General features: G+C 37.0%; 4 protein-coding genes and 1 pseudogene across 4 annotated transcripts; 1 reads left to right on the top strand and 4 right to left on the bottom strand.

Moving 5' to 3' along the window:
• Window positions 1–1,011: 1,011 nt before the first annotated feature.
• LOC120010184 (heavy metal-associated isoprenylated plant protein 43-like) lies at window positions 1,012–1,723 on the bottom strand. Its single transcript, XM_038860901.1, has 3 exons — window positions 1,616–1,723; window positions 1,465–1,540; window positions 1,012–1,353 (listed from the first exon to the last, which is right to left on the bottom strand). Exons 1-3 carry the CDS (start codon window positions 1,619–1,621, stop codon window positions 1,085–1,087), a joined length of 351 nt encoding a protein of 116 aa, XP_038716829.1. The 5' UTR covers window positions 1,622–1,723; the 3' UTR covers window positions 1,012–1,084.
• A 685-nt stretch (window positions 1,724–2,408) lies between these two features.
• On the bottom strand, window positions 2,409–6,420 carry LOC120011019 (glutamate--tRNA ligase, cytoplasmic-like). Its single transcript, XM_038862019.1, has 6 exons — window positions 6,077–6,420; window positions 5,602–5,698; window positions 5,360–5,513; window positions 3,907–5,030; window positions 3,066–3,533; window positions 2,409–2,829 (listed from the first exon to the last, which is right to left on the bottom strand). The coding sequence occupies exons 1-6, from the start codon at window positions 6,205–6,207 to the stop codon at window positions 2,611–2,613; spliced, it is 2,193 nt and encodes a 730-aa protein (XP_038717947.1). The 5' UTR covers window positions 6,208–6,420; the 3' UTR covers window positions 2,409–2,610.
• A 900-nt stretch (window positions 6,421–7,320) lies between these two features.
• On the bottom strand, window positions 7,321–11,422 carry LOC120010225 (probable LRR receptor-like serine/threonine-protein kinase At3g47570). Its single transcript, XM_038860952.1, has 5 exons — window positions 9,975–11,422; window positions 8,257–9,729; window positions 7,745–8,163; window positions 7,526–7,598; window positions 7,321–7,410 (listed from the first exon to the last, which is right to left on the bottom strand). The coding sequence occupies exons 1-3, from the start codon at window positions 10,690–10,692 to the stop codon at window positions 7,766–7,768; spliced, it is 2,589 nt and encodes an 862-aa protein (XP_038716880.1). The 5' UTR covers window positions 10,693–11,422; the 3' UTR covers window positions 7,321–7,410; window positions 7,526–7,598; window positions 7,745–7,765.
• A 421-nt stretch (window positions 11,423–11,843) lies between these two features.
• On the bottom strand, window positions 11,844–13,702 carry LOC120010226 (annotated as a pseudogene).
• A 1,511-nt stretch (window positions 13,703–15,213) lies between these two features.
• On the top strand, window positions 15,214–19,603 carry LOC120011435 (protein MANNAN SYNTHESIS-RELATED 2-like). The gene is made up of 6 exons (XM_038862544.1): window positions 15,214–15,412; window positions 15,874–16,015; window positions 16,119–16,195; window positions 17,217–17,302; window positions 18,224–18,803; window positions 18,900–19,603. Exons 1-6 carry the CDS (start codon window positions 15,308–15,310, stop codon window positions 19,176–19,178), a joined length of 1,269 nt encoding a protein of 422 aa, XP_038718472.1. The 5' UTR covers window positions 15,214–15,307; the 3' UTR covers window positions 19,179–19,603.
• The last annotated feature ends 563 nt before the right edge of the window (window positions 19,604–20,166 follow it).

The raw sequence follows: 20,166 nt of genomic DNA, 5'->3' as shown, positions 1-20,166 counted from the left end.
CTACTAGTATATATGCTATTTTCAAAATGTTTTACCAAACTAGGCCTATGGTATATCAATCAAAATCATCAAGGTGAAGTGTAGACTGGAAACTTATATCAACTCTGTTTTGATAGACGTGAACATACCTCATAATGTTAAGGATATCATAACATGCAAAGATTCCATTATGCATTTAAATGAGATCTTTATCGGTTATGATAGGTATCCTAACTGCTAAGTTGTGTGCACGGGATTTCATGTGCATTATGCGAGACATGTGAAGTGGAGCCCATGAATTCAATTAAATTTTGTGTGTCCAACTCAACAACTGGGATAACAATTGCTGCTAAGATCTTTCCTCCTGTTTGGCATAACGGAAAGCAAAGCGGATCCGCTAATGGTCCCGCTTTGCTGCAACGCTGTGCCAAACAATCCAATGATAACAGCGGATCCGCTGACTATATGTCAACAGATCCGGCGGCATTTCAGAAACTCTGAAATGAAGCTTCTCAAAGCGGTAGTCGCTTATTTCTTCTATTTTTAAAATTTATTTTGTGTGGACCCATAGACAGGAGTTACTTTTAATAACATGACGAAAGAGAGGGCCCACTAGTGTAATTATTTTATTTTAAATATTTTTAACTTAAAATGATTAAACTAATAAAAATTCTTATAAAATCATTATATTTAATAAAAATAAAAATAATTTTTTTATTAGCTTTATTAATAAAAATAATTATGCTTAAAATTAATTTCAATAAAATTAGTTTAAATCTAATAATAAATTTAATATATTAATCATAAAATCTAATATTATAATACTTTAATTTAACAACTTTCCTGTTAGCGTCAATTTTTAGTTTACCAAAAAACTCATAGCATATGTCACAGCTTTAAGCTCATCTTTTTTTCTACAACGCTTCCGCTATCATTAAAAATCAATCTTTCTGCTCTACAAAACATAACCTTTATCATTTTCGTAATGGCAAATTATCTTGCTTTCCTCTGAAAATGTTGGCAGTTGGTCCAGCAATATTTTGATTACCAAATTTATTTGATGAAAGAACCCAACACAGATGATACAAACGAAACAATAAATCCTTCAAAGGATGACACAAACACTGTGATTATAGGGATCATCTATATAGCCAACTGGGACAAGTTGGCATCCATTACAATAAGGAGGCAGAGGAGGAGGAGGAATAACAGGATCGTCTGGGGGTTTAGGTTTTGGAGTCTCTGGTGGTCCAACACTCACAATATGTGCAATCCTTCCAACCTTCCTTAGCTGCTTTATGACCTTAACTGGATCAACCTCCCCGATAACGGTTAGTGTCTGCTTCTCACCATCAACTGAGATCTGATCGATACCTGCTCAGCTCAGCTCAATCAAAGTTTCTTAATTACATACTAACATTTCATGATTCCTGCTGATTATATATCAACTTGGTTTAGCATTAGGAGGTAGGTACATTTACATACCTGAAAGTTTGGTCACTGCTTTCAGTGCTTCTGTCTTGCATATCTGGCAGTTTATGTTAACCTTTATCACTGTTTTCTGCAAAGAAAAAGAGTCACTAATAAAGAAATGTGTGCATCATTGAAACTTTGCTTCATGTGAAACGTTCTTTACCTTCATTGGAAGCAGAAGAGGGAAACAATGGCCAACTGGGTCTTCCTCTCATTGCAGGCATCGCACACTAATCTCAACGATCAGAGAATGTAATTAGTCAATGTCAACTGTCTTTTTTAATTCAACTTGTTCCTTTCTGGAGAACATTTCAAACATTTTCTTCATAGCTTTGAAACAAATGTTAATGCCAGGGGGAAGAGGATGATGAAAGCAGAGTTACAAATATGTGGGAAATATGCAAGAACATTGTAATGAACATGGCAAGTCAAATGTCTCCTGGCGACGACTAGGAAAAATTAAGTAGTTTGAAGAATTCAACTGTTTTGAAGTCATGGATTCCTCTGTTTTAATACATTACTTGCAGTTGCAGGTAGCATTTGGGCATCAGAACAAATCAAACGCTAAGTCTGTAGACACATACCACCCTCTAACACAAGGTAGGTATAATATCTAAAAACTAAGTAGTGTTTGAAGGGATCCAAGATTTATAGGAAAATGTTCATCTACGGTGATAGAGCTCACAGAGAAATTAAGAAACAAAATATGGATAGGTTGTATTTCAATACTCAGATTATATTACTGATTCAGAGTCTAGCTATTACAGCCGTAACAAGAAAAACAAGATTGAAAGAAAGATAAACCTAGCCTTCGACGGACTAGGACCTCCCGCTCTCGAAAGAGAAAAACCAGCCAATACCCAGATGCTTTCCACTCTCCGCCAACAGCACCTATAACCTTCACAGCGACGCACAACAGAAACAGCAGGCCCACCAAATTGAAAACAAGTGTAACATCAAACAATGCCATGTGCCCCTCTCTTTTCATATTGTTTTGTAATTAATGGTCTATCATACGGCTTCACATGTAACTAAAAACAATTTAGCAAAAATGCAGTTTTAATATTAACAAATAGTAATGCAGTAACATAGCAGTCGCCCATGAAATTTATTAATACGACATTTAAAGCAGAAGGGTACACCCCAACTGTAAACTTTCTACTTTGACACAGTTTGCTGGCGGCCATCTGGAATGGCAAATAGCACAATCGGCTTTGAAGGCCTAGTGAAAGGAACATCGCATCTGAAGTAGCCCTTCCTCTCCAGCTGCAAAACCTCACCGCGCTTCAGATTTCGCATGTTCGAATCCCCAAGTGCAGCTGTCTCTTTCTTTGTACATGGGTTAAGCACATCAAGAAAATCGTCTCCCTCATCCAGCTGTATTGCAACATATATCAATTGAAATATTAACATCATATGCTAATCTAAATATCCATCATCAAGATGAAGTGTAAACTGGAAACTTATACCGACTCTGTTTTGATAGACGTGAACATAACTCATAATATTAAGGATATCATAACATCCAAAGATTCCAATATTCCATTATGCAGTTAAATGGGTTGGCAAAAGGGTCAGTGAAAAATTCCAGCGATCAGTTAATCAGAAAGTACCTTCTTCTTTGTGATCAGATAGTCGAACTCCAACAGTGAGAGATTAACTAATTCATTAGTTTCGGGCAACCAGGTGAGCTTCAACTTAGTGGTCTTCACAGATCCTTCGAGATGCAAAATCCCTGTCAAATTTGTAACATTTCCATCCTTGTCCTTCACAATTTCTTTCACTATTGCATTGCCCCAATCCATTAGAGTAATTTCCTCGTCCACTGAAATGGACTCCGCATCAGCATAGTCTATCCAAATCCTGTTTGTGTATGTTGTACACTTATCTCCAGCTCCCTCAAACTTCTTATGCCTCGGTATGGTGCGAACAAATGGTTTCTCAGGAGCGTTGGTAAGGGTCAACAAAACACGTCGCTCTTCGACAACAGCAGTATGCCTAGGACAAACAGGGTCAATTAGCTTCTTGTTGATAGTCCACAGCTTGTCCCATTCCATGAGATTGAGATTTTTCGATGCCCCCTGAAACATAGGAAAATATAAATTTATCTTAACAAGATGAAAGCCAATCTCGTAAAGCAGAATACGTCACAAACAATCCACACAATGCAGATTAATTACATATGCAGTATCAGGGTGATATGTGCAAATGTAGATGCTGATGTGCAAATAAAATTATGTGGCAAGCCATTCCCTAGCCAGAGGAACTCACCTACCAAGAAAAAACCTCACATCAAAGCTACACAGTGTTTAAAGATCAGCTAGTTACTTTTTGGCTATAATTTTCTCCAAGCATGGCAAAATTCATAGCCAAATTTGTCTAGTTTTTCGAGTGATTTTTTGATAAAGCATCAGAAATACAAAAGGTTTAAATGAACGTACATATTGTCTTTACCTGTTCAAGAATAAATTGTACCAATGCTTCAACCTTCAACCCTCTACGAACAATCCCTTGCACGGTGGGAAAACGAGGATCATCCCAGCTATCAACCCTCCCGTTTTGAACAAACCAGAGAAGCTTACGCTTACTGAGAAGAGTATATACCATATTCAACCGACTGAATTCATAAATGTAAACCTTCCTTAACCCCATATCCTCTTGAATCCTGTAATACTGTGCATTGCGATCATGGTACTCACTTGATCGAAGTGCGTGCGTTATACCTTCAATAGCATCAACAAATGGACAAGCAAAATCATAGGTTGGGTATAACTTATATTTTGACCCTATACGATGGTGGGGAATTGGATTACAGCGGTAATAGACTGGATCTCGAAGGGATTTGTTTAGGTCTTGCATATCCAACTTCCCACGCACACAACATTGCAAACCCCGTTCAGATCCCGCAATCATTTCCTTCCACAACTTCAAATTCTCCTCTACACTGTTGTTCCTGCATTTTGATTCTATACCATCCATCCTTTGTTTCTGCATCTCTTCACGTGTGGTGTCATCAACATAAGCCTTGCCCTCGCGGATCAACTTTTCGGCCATTTCCATCAGCTGAGGGAAGTAATCTGATGTATATGTAACAGTTTCATACTTTATACCAAGAGTCGCGATGTCTTTTAGAAGATTCTCCACAAATTCATTGCTTTCTTTAGCAGGATTGGTATCATCAAACCGTATTATCACCTGACCTTGGTAGCGGTCAGCAAAGTATTGATTCAAAAGTGCTGCCTTTGAATGGCCGATGTGAAGAAACCCACTTGGTTCAGGAGCAAATCGCAAGCGCACTTTTCCAAATTCAGCATTTGGAAGATCTACTTCATATGTAGATTTGTTGCCTGGTTTTCCCTTCTCCGAAGTGTCTCCATTTACACCCTTTGACAGTTGGTTACCAATCTGTTGCTCTTTCGTTTTTGCTGTCATTGGTTTTCCCAAGCCTCTCTTGCCAACATGTGTTGCTGTCACTTCATTCAAGGAGTCGCTGAACTCTGCAGATATTGAATTGAACCACCGCACCAGATTTTGGTACTTCTTGGACTTCCTCAAACTTTCCCATCTTTGACCAGTCCCTGAAAAGATGCCAAAATAAGCAACTACGGAGAGGAGCAATGACATGAGCAAGGAAATATTACGAATCAGCAAAGCAAAACAGGAATTTCCTCTAAACAGAAATTTTCAGGTTCCAACAGGATATCCTATTCGGCAAACAAGGAACTTATTTTATCCCATATAATTAAAGAGTGATTTATTCGGGACATGTACCCCATAGTGTCTTTTTACATGGCATAAAGCCATGCAACTTCAAAAAATTTAGCCGATGGGGTAGTTTAGGCATGTACATCCATATGGCACAACCCGAATAAAATAGTTATATTTCGTCAAGTTTCAGAAGCTTTACCTGCAAGACCAGACCAGATAGCTATATCTGCGATTGATAAAGAATTCCCAACCAAGAAAGTACAACTCTCTAGATGCTTGTCCACACAGTTGCAAGCATTCTCAAATTCAGAACCAGTTGAAAAAATGGGAGCATATTCTAGCCATTCATCTATCTGAGAGCACGGAGAAAATATAATATTATCAGTTTGTCACAAATCAATGCACTAACAGAAAATCAAGGAATTTTCATAGAATTGTTACCTTGGCAGATTCATAGGCATTCTGACCATAGAAATTGGGAATAGTGGCAACGCGACCAATGTAACGAAGAAGTATGTATGTCCCATGCAATTTGTGCCTATAATGCAGGTTCAATTAGAATATGGGAATGTAAGATTCTCTGTCAATTTACTAATAGCAGATGCAACACAAAAGTATCCACTCAATTCAGGAAAAAAAAAATAAATAAAAACATGTTTCGCAAATTTATTTTAGCAAGACAATACTGGGGTACCTCATGGCCAAGAAAGCTTTTGGGTTTCTTGGCCATGGTTTCTGAATTCTGACCTCACCTCCCCAAACTTACCAACCGAGGAAAACCAAAATTGTCACTCAAAAACAATCGGAAATAGTGAAAATGAATACCCCTAACTACAATTACATTACGCAAACCATGTTGAACAGAAACGCTGGGAATCTCTCAGAGAGGAAGTAAACAAGTAAAGGTAGAAAATACCCATTAGAGAAGAGCAAAGTGGGAACAGAAGCGGAAGCCTCGGAGGGCAAAGTGATCCCGGCAACTTTAGCAGCGGCAATCACACAAAGAGGAGGGCTATCGACCGGGAAAGTCAACAGCTTAATCTCCATTCTTGATGGCAATCCCAAAAATACAATTGTTAACCCACTAAGGACAGATCGAGATTGATTGAGCAACAAAGGAATGTTAGAGATTGATAGAAGTATCAGTAAAAGTTGTGACCTCTATAGCAGCCCAGCCGCCGTCAGTGAGTCACTGTTAGCGTTAAAATTAGGGCAAGTACCGCCAACTTTTCTTCTTAAAATTCTGTGTGCGCTATGTTCCGATGTTCGCAGAGACAATTGAAAATTCTCTGTAAATAATGTTAGTTATTTATTTTTTTTAAATATCATTAACAAATATATTTCTCATTAAAATCTAATTTTCAAAACATATATCTAACTCAATTAATTGTCGAACCTAATCACCTCTCATTGATATCATGTTAATTATTGTATGAATGACTTTCGTTAATAACATGGCATGAATTAAAAATTGAGATTTTCATTTTGTCTAATTTGGTGGGCTAAAGAGGAATAGAATGACTTATTATTGTGAAAAAATTAACGGCTAAGAATTATCCCATAATTTCATATGTACCTTATATTTTTTAATACTATTTCACCCTTTCACAATGAAAATAATGGATGGAAATCGCTTATGACTGGCTAGAAGTCAAGTCAACATGACAGATGATAGACGGAAGACAAACCAGAGAGAGGAATCAATCTAGAAGTCAAGTCAAAGCGTGAAAGCAACCTAGAAGTCAAGTCAAGATCAAAATATTCATATTACAACCCTTAACGACAAGATCAACCTCAACAACTTTTAACGCCAAGATCAAATCAAAATCTTAACAAAACCCAACCACCTTCTATATTGCGGAAATTAAGGTTTGAACATAAGACTTCTCATTTTGATACCATGTCAAAAAAGAGTGTATTTGGGAAATATTTCTCATTAACACAATAAACCCTAAACAGGGTGTTTAAACTTTGTACAAAACCGCTTGAGTGGTCAAGCACTGGAAACCAATGCTTGAATGTTCAAAGTGTACAGCTCAAGTAGACTGTACTTTGAGCTCGAGTGGTCTGGACCTGAACCTACAACTAAATACAGTGACTCATTTAAGCAACGACGACATGGAAGAAAACCAGAAATCAAATGCATATGACAGAACAAAATAAAATAAAAAGAAGGCAGTGATTATTCAAAACAAAGAGAAGTAGATCCCCAGTTGGCTTCTTCAAGACGCGTAATCAGAAACTTCGACCCTGTTATGAGGAAAATAAATTAGCAGCCCAAATCATTAAATTAAATTAATTTTCAAAGACAAGACAATGACATCAAATTTTAAAAATATATATATTAGTATAACAATAAACTTACTTTGAAGAGCAATTAGATTTTGAATGCTTAAAATATGCCAACTTGCACTAGAATTAACCTAATATCTCCAATCCTGGAAATACAAAACCAACTTTTGAAAACATGACTTTAAGTAATATCAGAATATTTAAATCTAAAGGGGTTTGTGAAAAACAAATTGAAAGAACTTAAATCACATCATAAGTTTTCTTTCATTGTAATCTAAGGATGGTTCTGTACCTGCAGTGGAATGGTAGAGCTTTATGTTAATCTCCGGCGACGTGTTCGAGCGTTAGCAATTTCGTCTCTGATTGAACTCAGTTGAGTTACAGCATCACTAATACTAATTCTTTCTCTTGCTGATTCAGCAGAACAAGCGATCCCAATCTCATATATTGAAATCAAGAACTCTAGAGTTCTGTTATCTTCATTTCTTGTGTAGCTCTGATTCTCAGTATTCTTGCTCTCTTGATTCTGAAGAATTGGATCTGTGATTTCTGCCACATTGGCAGGCAAAGCATCCTTAACAAAGTTGCGAATGTTCTGTTGACCATCGAATATCTTGTCTGTCGGTCTCTTTCCTGTGAACATTTCCAACAATATAATGCCAAAGCTGAAGACATCACCATCAGTAGACACCTTACTTCCCAAGCCATACTCTGCAAGTCCCACATTTCCAATTCTTGTTAGATGCAATATTAGAGTATATGTCTTCTACATTTATATATGAAGAGATTGAGAAAAAAATTTACCTGGACAAGCATAACCAATAGTTCCTCTTATGCCAATAGAGCTAAATTGAGTAGACAAATTAGGGTTAGCTTGAGTGAGAAATTTGGCTAACCCAAAATCACCGACATGTGCTGTCATTTCATCGTCCAAAAGCACGTTGCTTGGCTTGAGGTCACAGTGATCGATTGGTGTTTCACAGTGATGATGAAGATACTCTAATGCACAAGCAACATCAATGGCAATGTTTACCCTTTGAAGAAGATTCAGATTCCTTGGCGCGTTGCCTGATATTGTCACGGGATGCAGCCAACCCTCTAGGTTCCCATTAGTCATGAGTTCGTAAACCAGTGACTTGAATTCCTTTAATTGATAATCAATTGTCGAACATGCTGTTATAACCTTAACCAGATCCCGATGTCTAATGTTCCTCAAAGCCTTGCATTCGGCTACAAAACTCTTGGATGCACCATGACGCAAAAGATTAAGCACCTTCACAGCAACAATTGTTCTGCCTTCATAAAAAATTCCCCTGTATACAGACCCAAAACTACCGATGCCAATCAAGTTTGCTGAAGAGAACCCTTCAGTTGCTCTAAAAATGCTTTGGTATGACAAGGTCAAGGTCAGCTTTGTTGAGGAGTTGGAACTCGATTTTTTCCCTCCCTTCCTTAAACAAAAAATAACCAGAAGAAACAACATCAAAGCAAGTCCGAAGAGTGCAGATACCATGGAGATGACCAACTTCTTGGTTTGTCTTCTCTTCTTGGAGTTGTTGAAGCTGCACATTGGTAGCCGGAATTCAGGTATGCCCCCACAAAGCTTACTATTTCCACTGACAGAAATGGCACTTGCATTCTTGAAAACTCCTCCTGTTGGCAATGCACCTTCGAAATCATTGTGCGAAAGATTTAGAGCCTTCAAAGACAGAAAGGTTGCAAAAAATGCTGGTATTTCCCCTGAAAAGTTGTTGTGTGAAAGATCTATTGTTCCAAGACCTCTCAAAGAACTTAAAGATGAAGGAATGTGACCTTGGAAGAAGTTCCAATCCATATTGAGGACTTCCAGTATCATGCACTGACCAAGACTGATTGGAACATCACCATTCAACTTATTTTTTGAAACATCCAACAAGCCAACATTAATCAAACCTCCTACTTCAATAGGAAGAGGGCCTTCAAAATCGTTATTCGACAAGTCAAGAAGAAATAATGACGAAATGGAGAAAATTTGTGGGGATATGTTTCCGCTGAGATGATTATTCGACATATTCAGCTCCTCAAGCAAGTTCTGGCAGTTGCCCAGCGTCGGAGGAATCGCCCCCTGAAGTTGATTGCTTCCCAACCTTAGCTTCGTTAACAATGTCAGGTTTCCAAGTGAGGTTGGAATAGAACCACTGAATTCATTCTCCTGTAAGTACAACTTCGACAGCTTTTGAAGCATTCCAATGTTTGGAGGTATGTTGCCGGAAATTCGATTGCCTGGCAAGGTCAATATGTAACAGCCCGACCCACTAAAGCCCAATCTCCCCACCAACCATCGAACTTGGCCCATACCAAGCCCAACCTGGCAGTTCCCAATCCCTTCCGGCCCATACCAGAAAAGATTGGACAATAGTTTAAGGTCTGCAGCGTGTTATATTCTGCACCCAAGACTCGTCCCTGGCCGATGTGGTATTTCATCCAGAATAGTAACCCCCACACCTCGCCTCATATGACGCAGAGCAGGGCATTACACAATACCTCCAAATTGACAAGATTTTGAATCCCAGATGGGATTGTTCCACCGATTCTATTAAATCCAAGACTAAGCGATTGAAGACTGGTTGAGAGATTGCCAATGCCTTCCAGCAACACTCCTCCAAAATTATTTTCCTCAGATTCTATCTCGACTAGCATATTGGTGGCGTTAATCAACGATACAAGAAAGCTTAGGTCATTGGCTGCACCACTTCCAAGCAAATTTTGGGAAACACTTATTATTCGAAGCCTTTGAAGCTTCGACAAGGATGGAACTGCTCCGGATAATCTGTTCTTTTGGACTTGAATCAACTCGAGAAATGTAGCATTTGATATTGAAGGTGGAATGGAGCCAACAAAATTGTTGTTTATAATGCCAATGTACTTGAGTTTGGGAAGAGAAATGCCTAGGTCTGATGGAAGAGTTCTCTCGAATTCATTGTAGTTCATAGTGACTACTTCCAGAGAAGATATATTGAAGATCGAGGACGGGACTATGCCCGTCAAATTGTTAAAATCTAAATACAGAAGTTGTAGATTCTTTAGTGAGGCCAGAGAACCCGGTACAGTTCCAACTAAGTTATTGTAAGATATATCAAACACAAGAAGAGAAGATAAGTTCCCAAGAGGAGGAGGAATAGTTCCTACAAACTTGTTTCCGTATAGGTTTAATAACTGGAGCTTGGACAACAAACTCAACTCTGGCGGAATTTTCTCCATGAGTTGATTGTTTCCAACATCGAGCTCTAGGAGATTAGAGCACGCGGAAATGTTGGATAGAATGCCACCACTAAATGAATTGTTCAAGAGATAGAGTTTGCTCAACCTATGCAAATACCCTACTTGGGGAGGGATTTCATTTGTCAAACTATTGTTCTCATGGTCTAATATTCCAAGAAAGCTCAAGTTGCCAATGTATGGTGATAAGGTACCTGATAACTTCGCCGAGCGTAGGCTCAACGCAGTGACTCTCCGGTTGCGTCCTCCACATGCAACGCCGTGCCACTGGCAGAAGTGGGTGGTGTCATTCCAAGAACTCAGGACTCCTAAAGGGTCATCAGTAATCTTGGCCTTGAATTTGAGCAGGGCGAGTCGGTCTGTATCAGTTCCATTGACTGCATTGATTTATCCAACCTTGCATGACATAAAACACAGGATGAGACCAACAAATTTTGTGCATGAATGTGATGGAAAATTGCAAAATGAGAAACCCATAAGAGTATTGATGGGTTACAAATCTTGGCAAGATTTACAAGTGTGTAAGCCAAAGTGTGTGTATGTGTGTGTATATATATATTAAAATGCAACCAGACTTCCTTAGTTAAGTCTAAAAATGAGTAGGGTAATTAACAAAATCGATCAAACTAAGATATTCTCACAGCATCTTATCCACCTATATAAATATATAAACAGATGAGATGCCATTTGGCCACACTTGAGCAATGTTACATTTATAGTAGATTAGTAGTATGTAACACATGGCCGTCTTAGGAAACAAACAAAACATATAAGCACTGGTCAACATACTCCGCAACTACTAATTAACTTTCTACCAGCCGTCCAATTTAACTTGAGACCCAATCGGAAGAAACTAAATTAGTAGCGAAAGGGTTGCAATATTATGATTTACTGATTCCGTTTCAGAACCATAAACTTTCTTCTTCTTCTTTTTTTTTTTGATTGGAAAAGAATTTTATTCAAGCACCAAGGGAGTGCAACCCAGCAGAAATTACAGGGGAGCAAGATTCAAATGGTCGAAAATATTCCCAGAGAAGGACAAACTCCAAAACTTAAGACAATCAAACCAATTATCTATGAAACTGTCAATGGATGATTCTTTGTTGTTGAATATTCTGTTGTTCCAGATGGAAAAATAATCATCAAACAAACACAACTTTTCCATCCCATGTTAATAATGCACCAAAGGGAATTTGTAAAGATCTTCCAACAAATTATAAGCCTGCTTACTGAAGAAACGGCAAGAACTTCCAATATAGCATGTACTTACAATAAAAGGCGGCGGAACCATGAAGCAATAAAATGAAAATTATAACAAATTAGATACAAATGCTTACCCCATGGTACTGTTCAATAGCTTCACGGGTGTCATTGTTTCCTTTATCACATGGCAATAGTGAACTGCCTTCCACAAACATGTTTGGAAGTTAAGGAAATCACAGAGCTAATTTGAAAAGAAAGGACATCACAGAGTTCACAAACATGCGTATGCGTACGTGTTAATAGCACTTCTTAAAATATGAAAGTAATGTAAATATATAATTTAGCCGCAAGGAATAGTTCAAACACGGTATAAAAGAAGAGGATATCATGTCAAGATGTGTAATAGACCTTGGAAGCAATTGAGAACTTAGAGAAAAGAGTTTTCATGTATTTCACAGAAAGATTGCTTACAAAACAAAGAAGAAGAAAGAGCTCATATAGCGGAGCAGTACAACAGAGAGCCGTTAGACACACAGAGAGAAAGAGAGAGCCGTTAGACCTAGATTTGAAAAACAAAGAAGCTAAACAACTGTTACCTGTTAGTCTGTTACATCAGATAAAAGAAGAAAGCTCAAGAGAAACGACATCATGTAATGAAATGTTACACGCTGTCGTTTAAGACATTACAATAAAAATAGGTCTAAGAGTATATGTCTAACAAGATGAGCTGAAAACATGTCAGTCTCACAGAGGTCCTAGAACAAGTAACTGGACATGACCTCTGAGTACAGAAGAAGAACTGAGCAGTGAAGAATTTTATCTTTGTCCACTACTGGCTTCCTTAATTCTAGAAAGTTCTCGAAAATTTGTCATCCCCATTTTCAAGCCCCTTACCCATTGCAGAAAGAAGGTTCAGTGAAGTTCCAACATCAATATTCTGGGTCATGGTAAATTAAAATATTTGAACAGGTCCCAATTATCAGACCTTAGCCTCGACAATGTCCCTGTTAACTTCATTCTCACGTTGTTCCTGTTAAAGCTTTCTCGAATCAATTTGCCTTAATAGCTTCCCCAGCTCTTCATTATTTGGGTCATGCTCAAGCCCCTTCTCGCAATATGATTTCGCCTCCGCCAACAAATTCATGGCCAAAGCTGCTTTAGTGGCTAGATACAGTGCCTAAATAATCCACAAAATAACAACACTTTATAATATTGAAGAAGCAAACAAGAAACTAAGATTGAAAATACATCAAGACCTTGACGTTAGTGGGCAAAGCTTAATAGCCTCATCGACATCGGTGAGAGCATGCCTGACCTGTAATTCCCCAGCAGCAAATTCACATGGTCTCTGTTCGCATAAAGTACCGAGTTTCCAGCTTCAGAGAGAACTTTCTGACTAATTGCTCTGGTGTAACATTCGGTAGCATCGGAATAATGCTTCTTACCCATCTTGACATACTCGTTTCTCCTCTCCTGCAACGCAAACAACCGCAAAAATTGCTAAGACACACAACATAAACTTCTGCACAGCAGATGTTCGAAGAAATTCCTGTGAGAAGAAGAGACATTGAGTTTTAGTGCTGTAGACTCTTTAATTCACCGCGGCAATAGCTTCAATATTCACAATCCCGCTCTGGGTCTTCACATGAATCAGTAGCCAACGGTTAATGAAACACATGGGCCCAAAGCTGAACAATGAAAGCCTGATAGAACTTCATCGAACTGTAGCCCACAATTAAACAGCCCAACCAAGGAAAGGCCTCTTTAACCCATAAAACAGCCCAACTAAGGAAAGGATTCTTCAACCCATATTGCAGTGTTAGTGATATTCGATCAAAAATTCGAAAAAAAAAAAAAAAAAACCAAATTGTCAGTAATTTTTTAAATAAAATACAAAGACAATGAATGTTTAACTCAGATTTTTAATTTAAATAGTGGTTGACTGATATTGGCATGTCCACATCAGATTGTGCCATTTCTGCTGCCCCCTTGGTTCAATCTAAATAAAATTCAATATATATAAATATAATATTGTTTTATAGGCTTGTGAATATTTAGCTTCTTGTCACATTTAGTGGCTTTGACCACATTAGGTTTTTTTATATAAAAAAAATTATTGAAAAAAAATAATATGGTAAGCTAGATGGGTAGTTGCACCTTCCCTCCACTTTACTCTTATACTACTCAATCAATTGTAGATTATCTTCAATCCCTAACACTAATCAATTAATTCTTCTTTGTTTTGGGCAATTAATTCAATAAAACTCAATTGATACCTTTTTAATAAACCTTGGTAGAAGTTGTAACGGTAAAAATTAATTAATTATTGCACAACCGATATTTAAACAAAAATTTAAACATGTTATCTTACAATAGAATCACAAATAAATTGTAAGAATTTAGTTGCTTTTCATTAAATTAAATAATTATTAAGAAGATAACTAATGTGATTCTATTGTTAATGACTTGAATATTGATAAATGCTATCAATTTTTTTAAAAGATTTATTTTTAATTAAAATAAAATTCTCATTCAAAGTCACTCATCAACATTACCTTTCGGTTTGTATCATATAAATAAATAGTCTACGCTTCAGTGGGAACAAATTACTCGTGTTAGGTAAACAAATGATAATTTCATGAGTTCAAGTAGAAATCAAACCCAGAACGTTTTGAGACATAAACCTTCCTCCTACTATTAGACTAGAAGTTGATTCATGATAAGTGATTACATATGCCTCAAATATTCTTTAAAAATGGTCTTACGTGTGTCTTAATAATGCAAATGCATTGTTCTTTTTCAAAACAATTGGCATGTCATGTAAAATAATATGCATAAATACAAACAAGACAACAAAAATAAAATTATTAAATTAATAATTAGGAAGGCCTTGATTGTATCACTTTACCTTGCTATGTTTTTCCATGTCTCACCTAATTTAACTCAAAATCCATAAAATTAAGAAGGCTTACAATTTAGTGCCAATTTTTATCTCATTTATTGATTATAAGTGACATTTACGTATCAATGAGAGTTGACTAGATTGACAATTGATTGGGTTAAACATAAATGTGTCAAATGTTTGATATTTCTCAATGATATTTAAAAAAAAAGTGAAATTTACGTAAAATGAAATTATTGTACATGGAATAACAAAACAAAAATAAGAAAAATATAAATAAAAATTGACAGGAGGACTGTCATTGTCATTTGTCCAGGCGAGACAAGCGGAAGCTGTCGGTGGTGTAAGTAAGAAAAATAAAAATAAATAAATAACGTAATTAAAACCACACAATCACAAGCCCCGGGGAGAGAGATTGTGAAGGGATTTCTGTGTGTGAACTTACACTCTCTCCATTTCACAGCAAAACCCATCTGAGTCTAAGAGGAGAGAATGGGTGTGGATTTGAGGCAAGTGGTTGCAGGTGTCTTGACACTGACAATGTTTATCATGCTTGGCCAAATGATCAAGAGAGAACACTTTGATTCTGCTGCCCAAGTACATTTTTCACTTCATTTTTGTTTTCTCAAAGTTCATGTCTTTACTTAATTTGTTGTTGTCTGGTGTGGATCGGATCTTGGAAGTTCTTTATACTCTTCCCTTCAATTTCATGTTCATGTTTGATTTTGATCTGGTTTTTTTTGGATATATTGCTATTTCTGCGATTCTTAAATCTATGTGGATAATCATGTTCGTTTGTTTATATGGGTGTTTTGTTTTGCTTTACTTTAGTTGTAATTAGTACTGATTTAATTGAAAGGTTATTTAATGGAAGCTATTGTTCCTTCAGTTGATTGCAAGAAAATGAAATTTTGTGGAGAAAATACCTTCTTTCTGCTACTAGTAGAGCTTCTGGAGATTTCCCATAAATTTAGGTCTTTAAACTTTATGGAAGCAATCTTGTTTTCCTTTAAAATGGGCTCTGGATTACCTAATGACTTTTTACTGTTTTTGTACAGGAAAAGTTTCCAGGAGGAGCTGGGGATGTTGAAAATGCCAAGGCCATGGAGCAAAGCTTTGTGACTCTTGCTAAGAAGAGTAATGGGCCCTGGATGGAGGATCGCCAAGCTTTGAAACCATGTTGGGATGAATCCATTACTGGTAAGTTGATATAATTACTTGGAAATTCGCCACGGATTTGGTATATATATTATACTACATTTTACTTCTTTTCCACTTCTTCTGATTGCTAGTTTGTTAACAGATAAGTCGCAGGAGACTGAGGGTGAGGGATTTGTCACTTTCTCATTGACAAATGGTCCTGAATACCATGTCTCGCAGGTTCCTTTCTAATATCAGTTTTTGTTTATGCTATTACTTGTCTCCTGGCTCCTGCCTTATTATGCTCGACCATCTCTTAGAATGGTTGGAAGTATCTTCTGATATACTTTGCAAGTTCTACCATCATTGTCACCAACCATATTAGTTTAGTGTTAGCGATAGAGACTGTAAGCAAAAGGAAGTTTATGTGAAGCCACCTTGTATGGGCACAGTTTGAGATTTTTTTTATTTCTCTTAATATGGATCGCCAAAGAAAGTCAAACAAGAGAATCCTTTGGGGATTTGGCTCATGGCATTTCATGTCTTTTGTTAAACTTAAAACATTTTTATTTCCTGAGTTTTCAAATGCGCTATATTGACTTTGATTTTTTTTTGTTTTTTGTTTCTGAAATCTATAACCAACTAGTTCTCATATTATTGAATGCTAATGTCCTTGATCAATACTTTGGGTCTTGCTACCATCTTTGATCAATAGTTGATTTAAATTTAAAACCAAAAGCCCTTTTCATATGATTTGGTTGTCTTGTTCCAAACACAAAATCAACCTAATCCCCAATCAAAGCTTTTTGTCTTTTTTGAACGCAAAAGAGAATTTTACCAAGGGCACTTAGTGAGCGCAACCCAAAGAAGAAGAGTATGTAGAGAACAAAAGCTCAATTAAAAGAGTGCAATAAAAGTGTTGTTTATATCGAGTAAAAGCTCGACTTTGGTTTCAAGATTCTTTCTATACACCTAGATGCCTGCTGCAGTTCTGATATCTTTTAGGATAAGGGCTCAACATTTTCTTCTTAGTTACTCTGTGATTCTTGGATGCTATTGTGGTTTAAATTGTTTTGTTTTGTTTCTTTCTTGATTGCTTAATACGTTCTATTATTCCTAGGTCATGTTCCTTGTAAGTCAAATTCCTGCAAGCTTTTTCCTTTTTTTTTTTTTTCACTCTAAAGATTCTGCTCCCTGTATCCTCTTGTTTTTTTTTAATCCCCCTCTAAGCTGGCATGCTACATTGTTTTGCACTTCTTAGGTTGCTGATGCAGTGGTCACGGCTAAATATCTTCGAGCTACTCTTGTGCTCCCAACCATCAGAGGAAGCAAACCAGGAGATGAGATGTAAGTGTTCATGTCACTCTAACGATGTTTTGATGAAAAAATTTTATAATACCTTAAAGTTGGAATCATTTCCATGGTTAGTTCACCCAACATTCTTTTGAAACATACCTTTGATAAAGTATATATGTTTCGTGTATGTTCTTATTTTACTCCCCTCTACTTGAGTTGTTTTCCCCATGATCAGTTGTTAGTCCACTTGGGAGGGGTTGGGGAGAGTTTTAGTGACCACTTGTCTTGTTCTGTTAACATGCTATCTAGGTTGTGACCAATTGGTCTTTCATGTTCTCCCAGTGCTGATAGATTTTATTTTATTTATTTATGTTTTGTACATAAAGCCCACAAACGGCAATAATCCCTCACCCCCATCCATCTATGGGAATTGAACCTAGGACCACTTGGTCCTGGGCGGTTAGCCCACCACTTGGATAATCCTTGATTCCCCGTAGTGTCGATAGATTAATCTCATCTCATGTGTGCTTACTCTTTCTATGTCCTAGCATTTTATCTTTATAAGTTTTATATCTTAATTTGGTCCTTTCTCTGTGAATAAATTGATGCCTGGTATGCCAGACCAATGTAAGATTTTGCTGCAAATCATGCGTCTGTTTCTCTCTTTTCTGAAGAATGAATTTTGTTGATTGTGTCTTCATCAGTTTTTAAAGGAACATGTCAGAGATTAGAACAAAAGTATATTCCACCACTATTCTATTTTCATGCTAAATAGATGATTGGTTGATTTTGACATAGTTGATAATATAATTCTTTTGTATGCAATACTATGCTTTTATCAGTTTTAAAATACAAGTGACCAAGCATTTATACTTGGTAAAATCTAGCTCAGATATACAAATCGGAAGTTTTTCCGAACATGGCTCACTGATAGGCCTTTTGTGACTACTGACTGTTTTTAATTTTTCCCAGGATTTTTGATGATATATATGATGTTGATAAATTTATGAAAAACCTTGATGGGGTGGCCAAAGTAGCTAAAGATCTGCCTAATGATGTATCCGTCCGAAATCTTGCTGTCGTTAAGGTCCCCAATCGAGTTACAGAAGATCAGATTGCAGAAGAAATTGAACCAATCTTTAGAAGAAAGGGCAACGTAAAGCTGGCTACTTATTTCCCTTCAGTGAACATGAAGAAAAATGAGCCAAAAAGCAACAGTGATTCAGTTGCATGTTTGGCCATGTTTGGAACTTTAGAGCTGCAACCAGAAGTAAATGAGGTGGTTGACTCAATGGTAGATCGGTTGAGAGCTTTGAGTCGTAAGTCTGATGGCAGGTTCATTGCAGTAGACTTGAGAGTTGAAATCCTGGAGAAGGCAGCTTGCCATGAAAGTGATGCTAATGGGCAGAAGAGTTGTTACAGTCCTCATGAGATTGCCGTATTCTTGAGAAAGACTGGATTTGACAAGGATACCACTATTTATCTCACTCAACCGAGATGGGACAGAAGCCTTAACATCTTGAAGGATATCTTCCCCAAGACTTATACAAAGGCAAGGCATTAGAATACTTTATGACATATATTTCTCTTTTGAATATTGACAAGGCTGTCATTCTAACATTCCTTTTGGTTTCAAAACCATTTGCAGGAAAACATAATGCCTGCAGATAAGAAAAGCAAGTTCCTTGAATCAGAAGATTCAGAATTTGAAAAGGTTATTGACTTCTACATCTGTTCTCAAAGTGATATCTTTGTGCCAGCCATCTCTGGCCTATTGTATGCTAACGTAGCTGGTAAGAGAATAGCATCTGGTAAGAATCAGATAATTGTTCCAGCCGATATTCCAGGTTCCTCTGCCCTCATCACCAATTTTATTTCCCCGTATGTGTCAAAGAAGGAACACTTGGCATATTCATGTTTTTGCTAGTTCTGTATGCGAAGAATCGTGCTCATTGCGTGAGAAATATTTATTCAAGCCTTCAATAATTGTCCTTTTTTTTTGTTTACCTTAAACAAGCTCCTCCTCCGTTAAGCAGCTTCACAAGTCAAGCGACTCGTATTCTTACGCCAAGTTTCTGTATGAGGTGATTTTTCCTTTCAAGGCATTTCGTCGAGAGGACAAAACTTCTCTTGGGTTTAATGCCGGGCACCTGGTTTCATAGTTTGTCTGTTACTTCTTCTTCTCTATAGGACAGTTTTTTTTCTGTTCCAGAATGTTTGCAATGTTGATTGATGTTTTGTATAACTTATTATATAGGACGTATGTTCATTGTAAGGACTCTTGGCATATTGTAAAGGCTTATGTAATTTGTTGAAAAGTGGATTATCTATCTCTATTGTAGCATTTTTATACTTTTGCTATGATATTCTCTTCTCGATTTTGGGGTGAAATTTGTCATTTCACTTTTGAAAATACTTAAAAAGTGGAGTGCGCAGGTTATTAAGTTGCGGACAACTGTAGGTGAGAATTTCTTTATGTATATATATGTATGAATGTATTTATTTGAAAAAGGGAGAGGAGATTCGAACTTTGATCATCAAGACGATACACATAATTTTACACTCCAACTAGTGCCTTGAGTGTTCAGTTATTATGTATAAAATAGCAATCAAACTTATATTCTATTTAAATTATTATATTATCACTTAGTTATTTGATATAAAACTAACCCGATTATATCGTTGGATATGTGGATTACTTTTTCATGTGTTATAGATAAGATATAGCAATCAACACTACTGAGTAGGTTTGCTATATCTTCAAGGACAAAACCATAGCTTAGCTTGTGTTCGGAAATGAATTGCTTTGAAGGACCTAGACAATTGCCGAAGCAGGACCTTGTCGGATAAATTTGAGAAAATTTGAATCCCAACCATGAAGCACGAGTCTTAGCAGTAACACTACTCTTGCAGCA

This window comes from Tripterygium wilfordii, chromosome 12, assembly GCF_013401445.1.
Source record: "Tripterygium wilfordii isolate XIE 37 chromosome 12, ASM1340144v1, whole genome shotgun sequence".
NCBI lineage: Eukaryota > Viridiplantae > Streptophyta > Magnoliopsida > Celastrales > Celastraceae > Tripterygium > Tripterygium wilfordii.
Note: the sequence above shows the minus strand (reverse complement) of the source record. Positions and strands in the feature narration are given on the sequence as shown.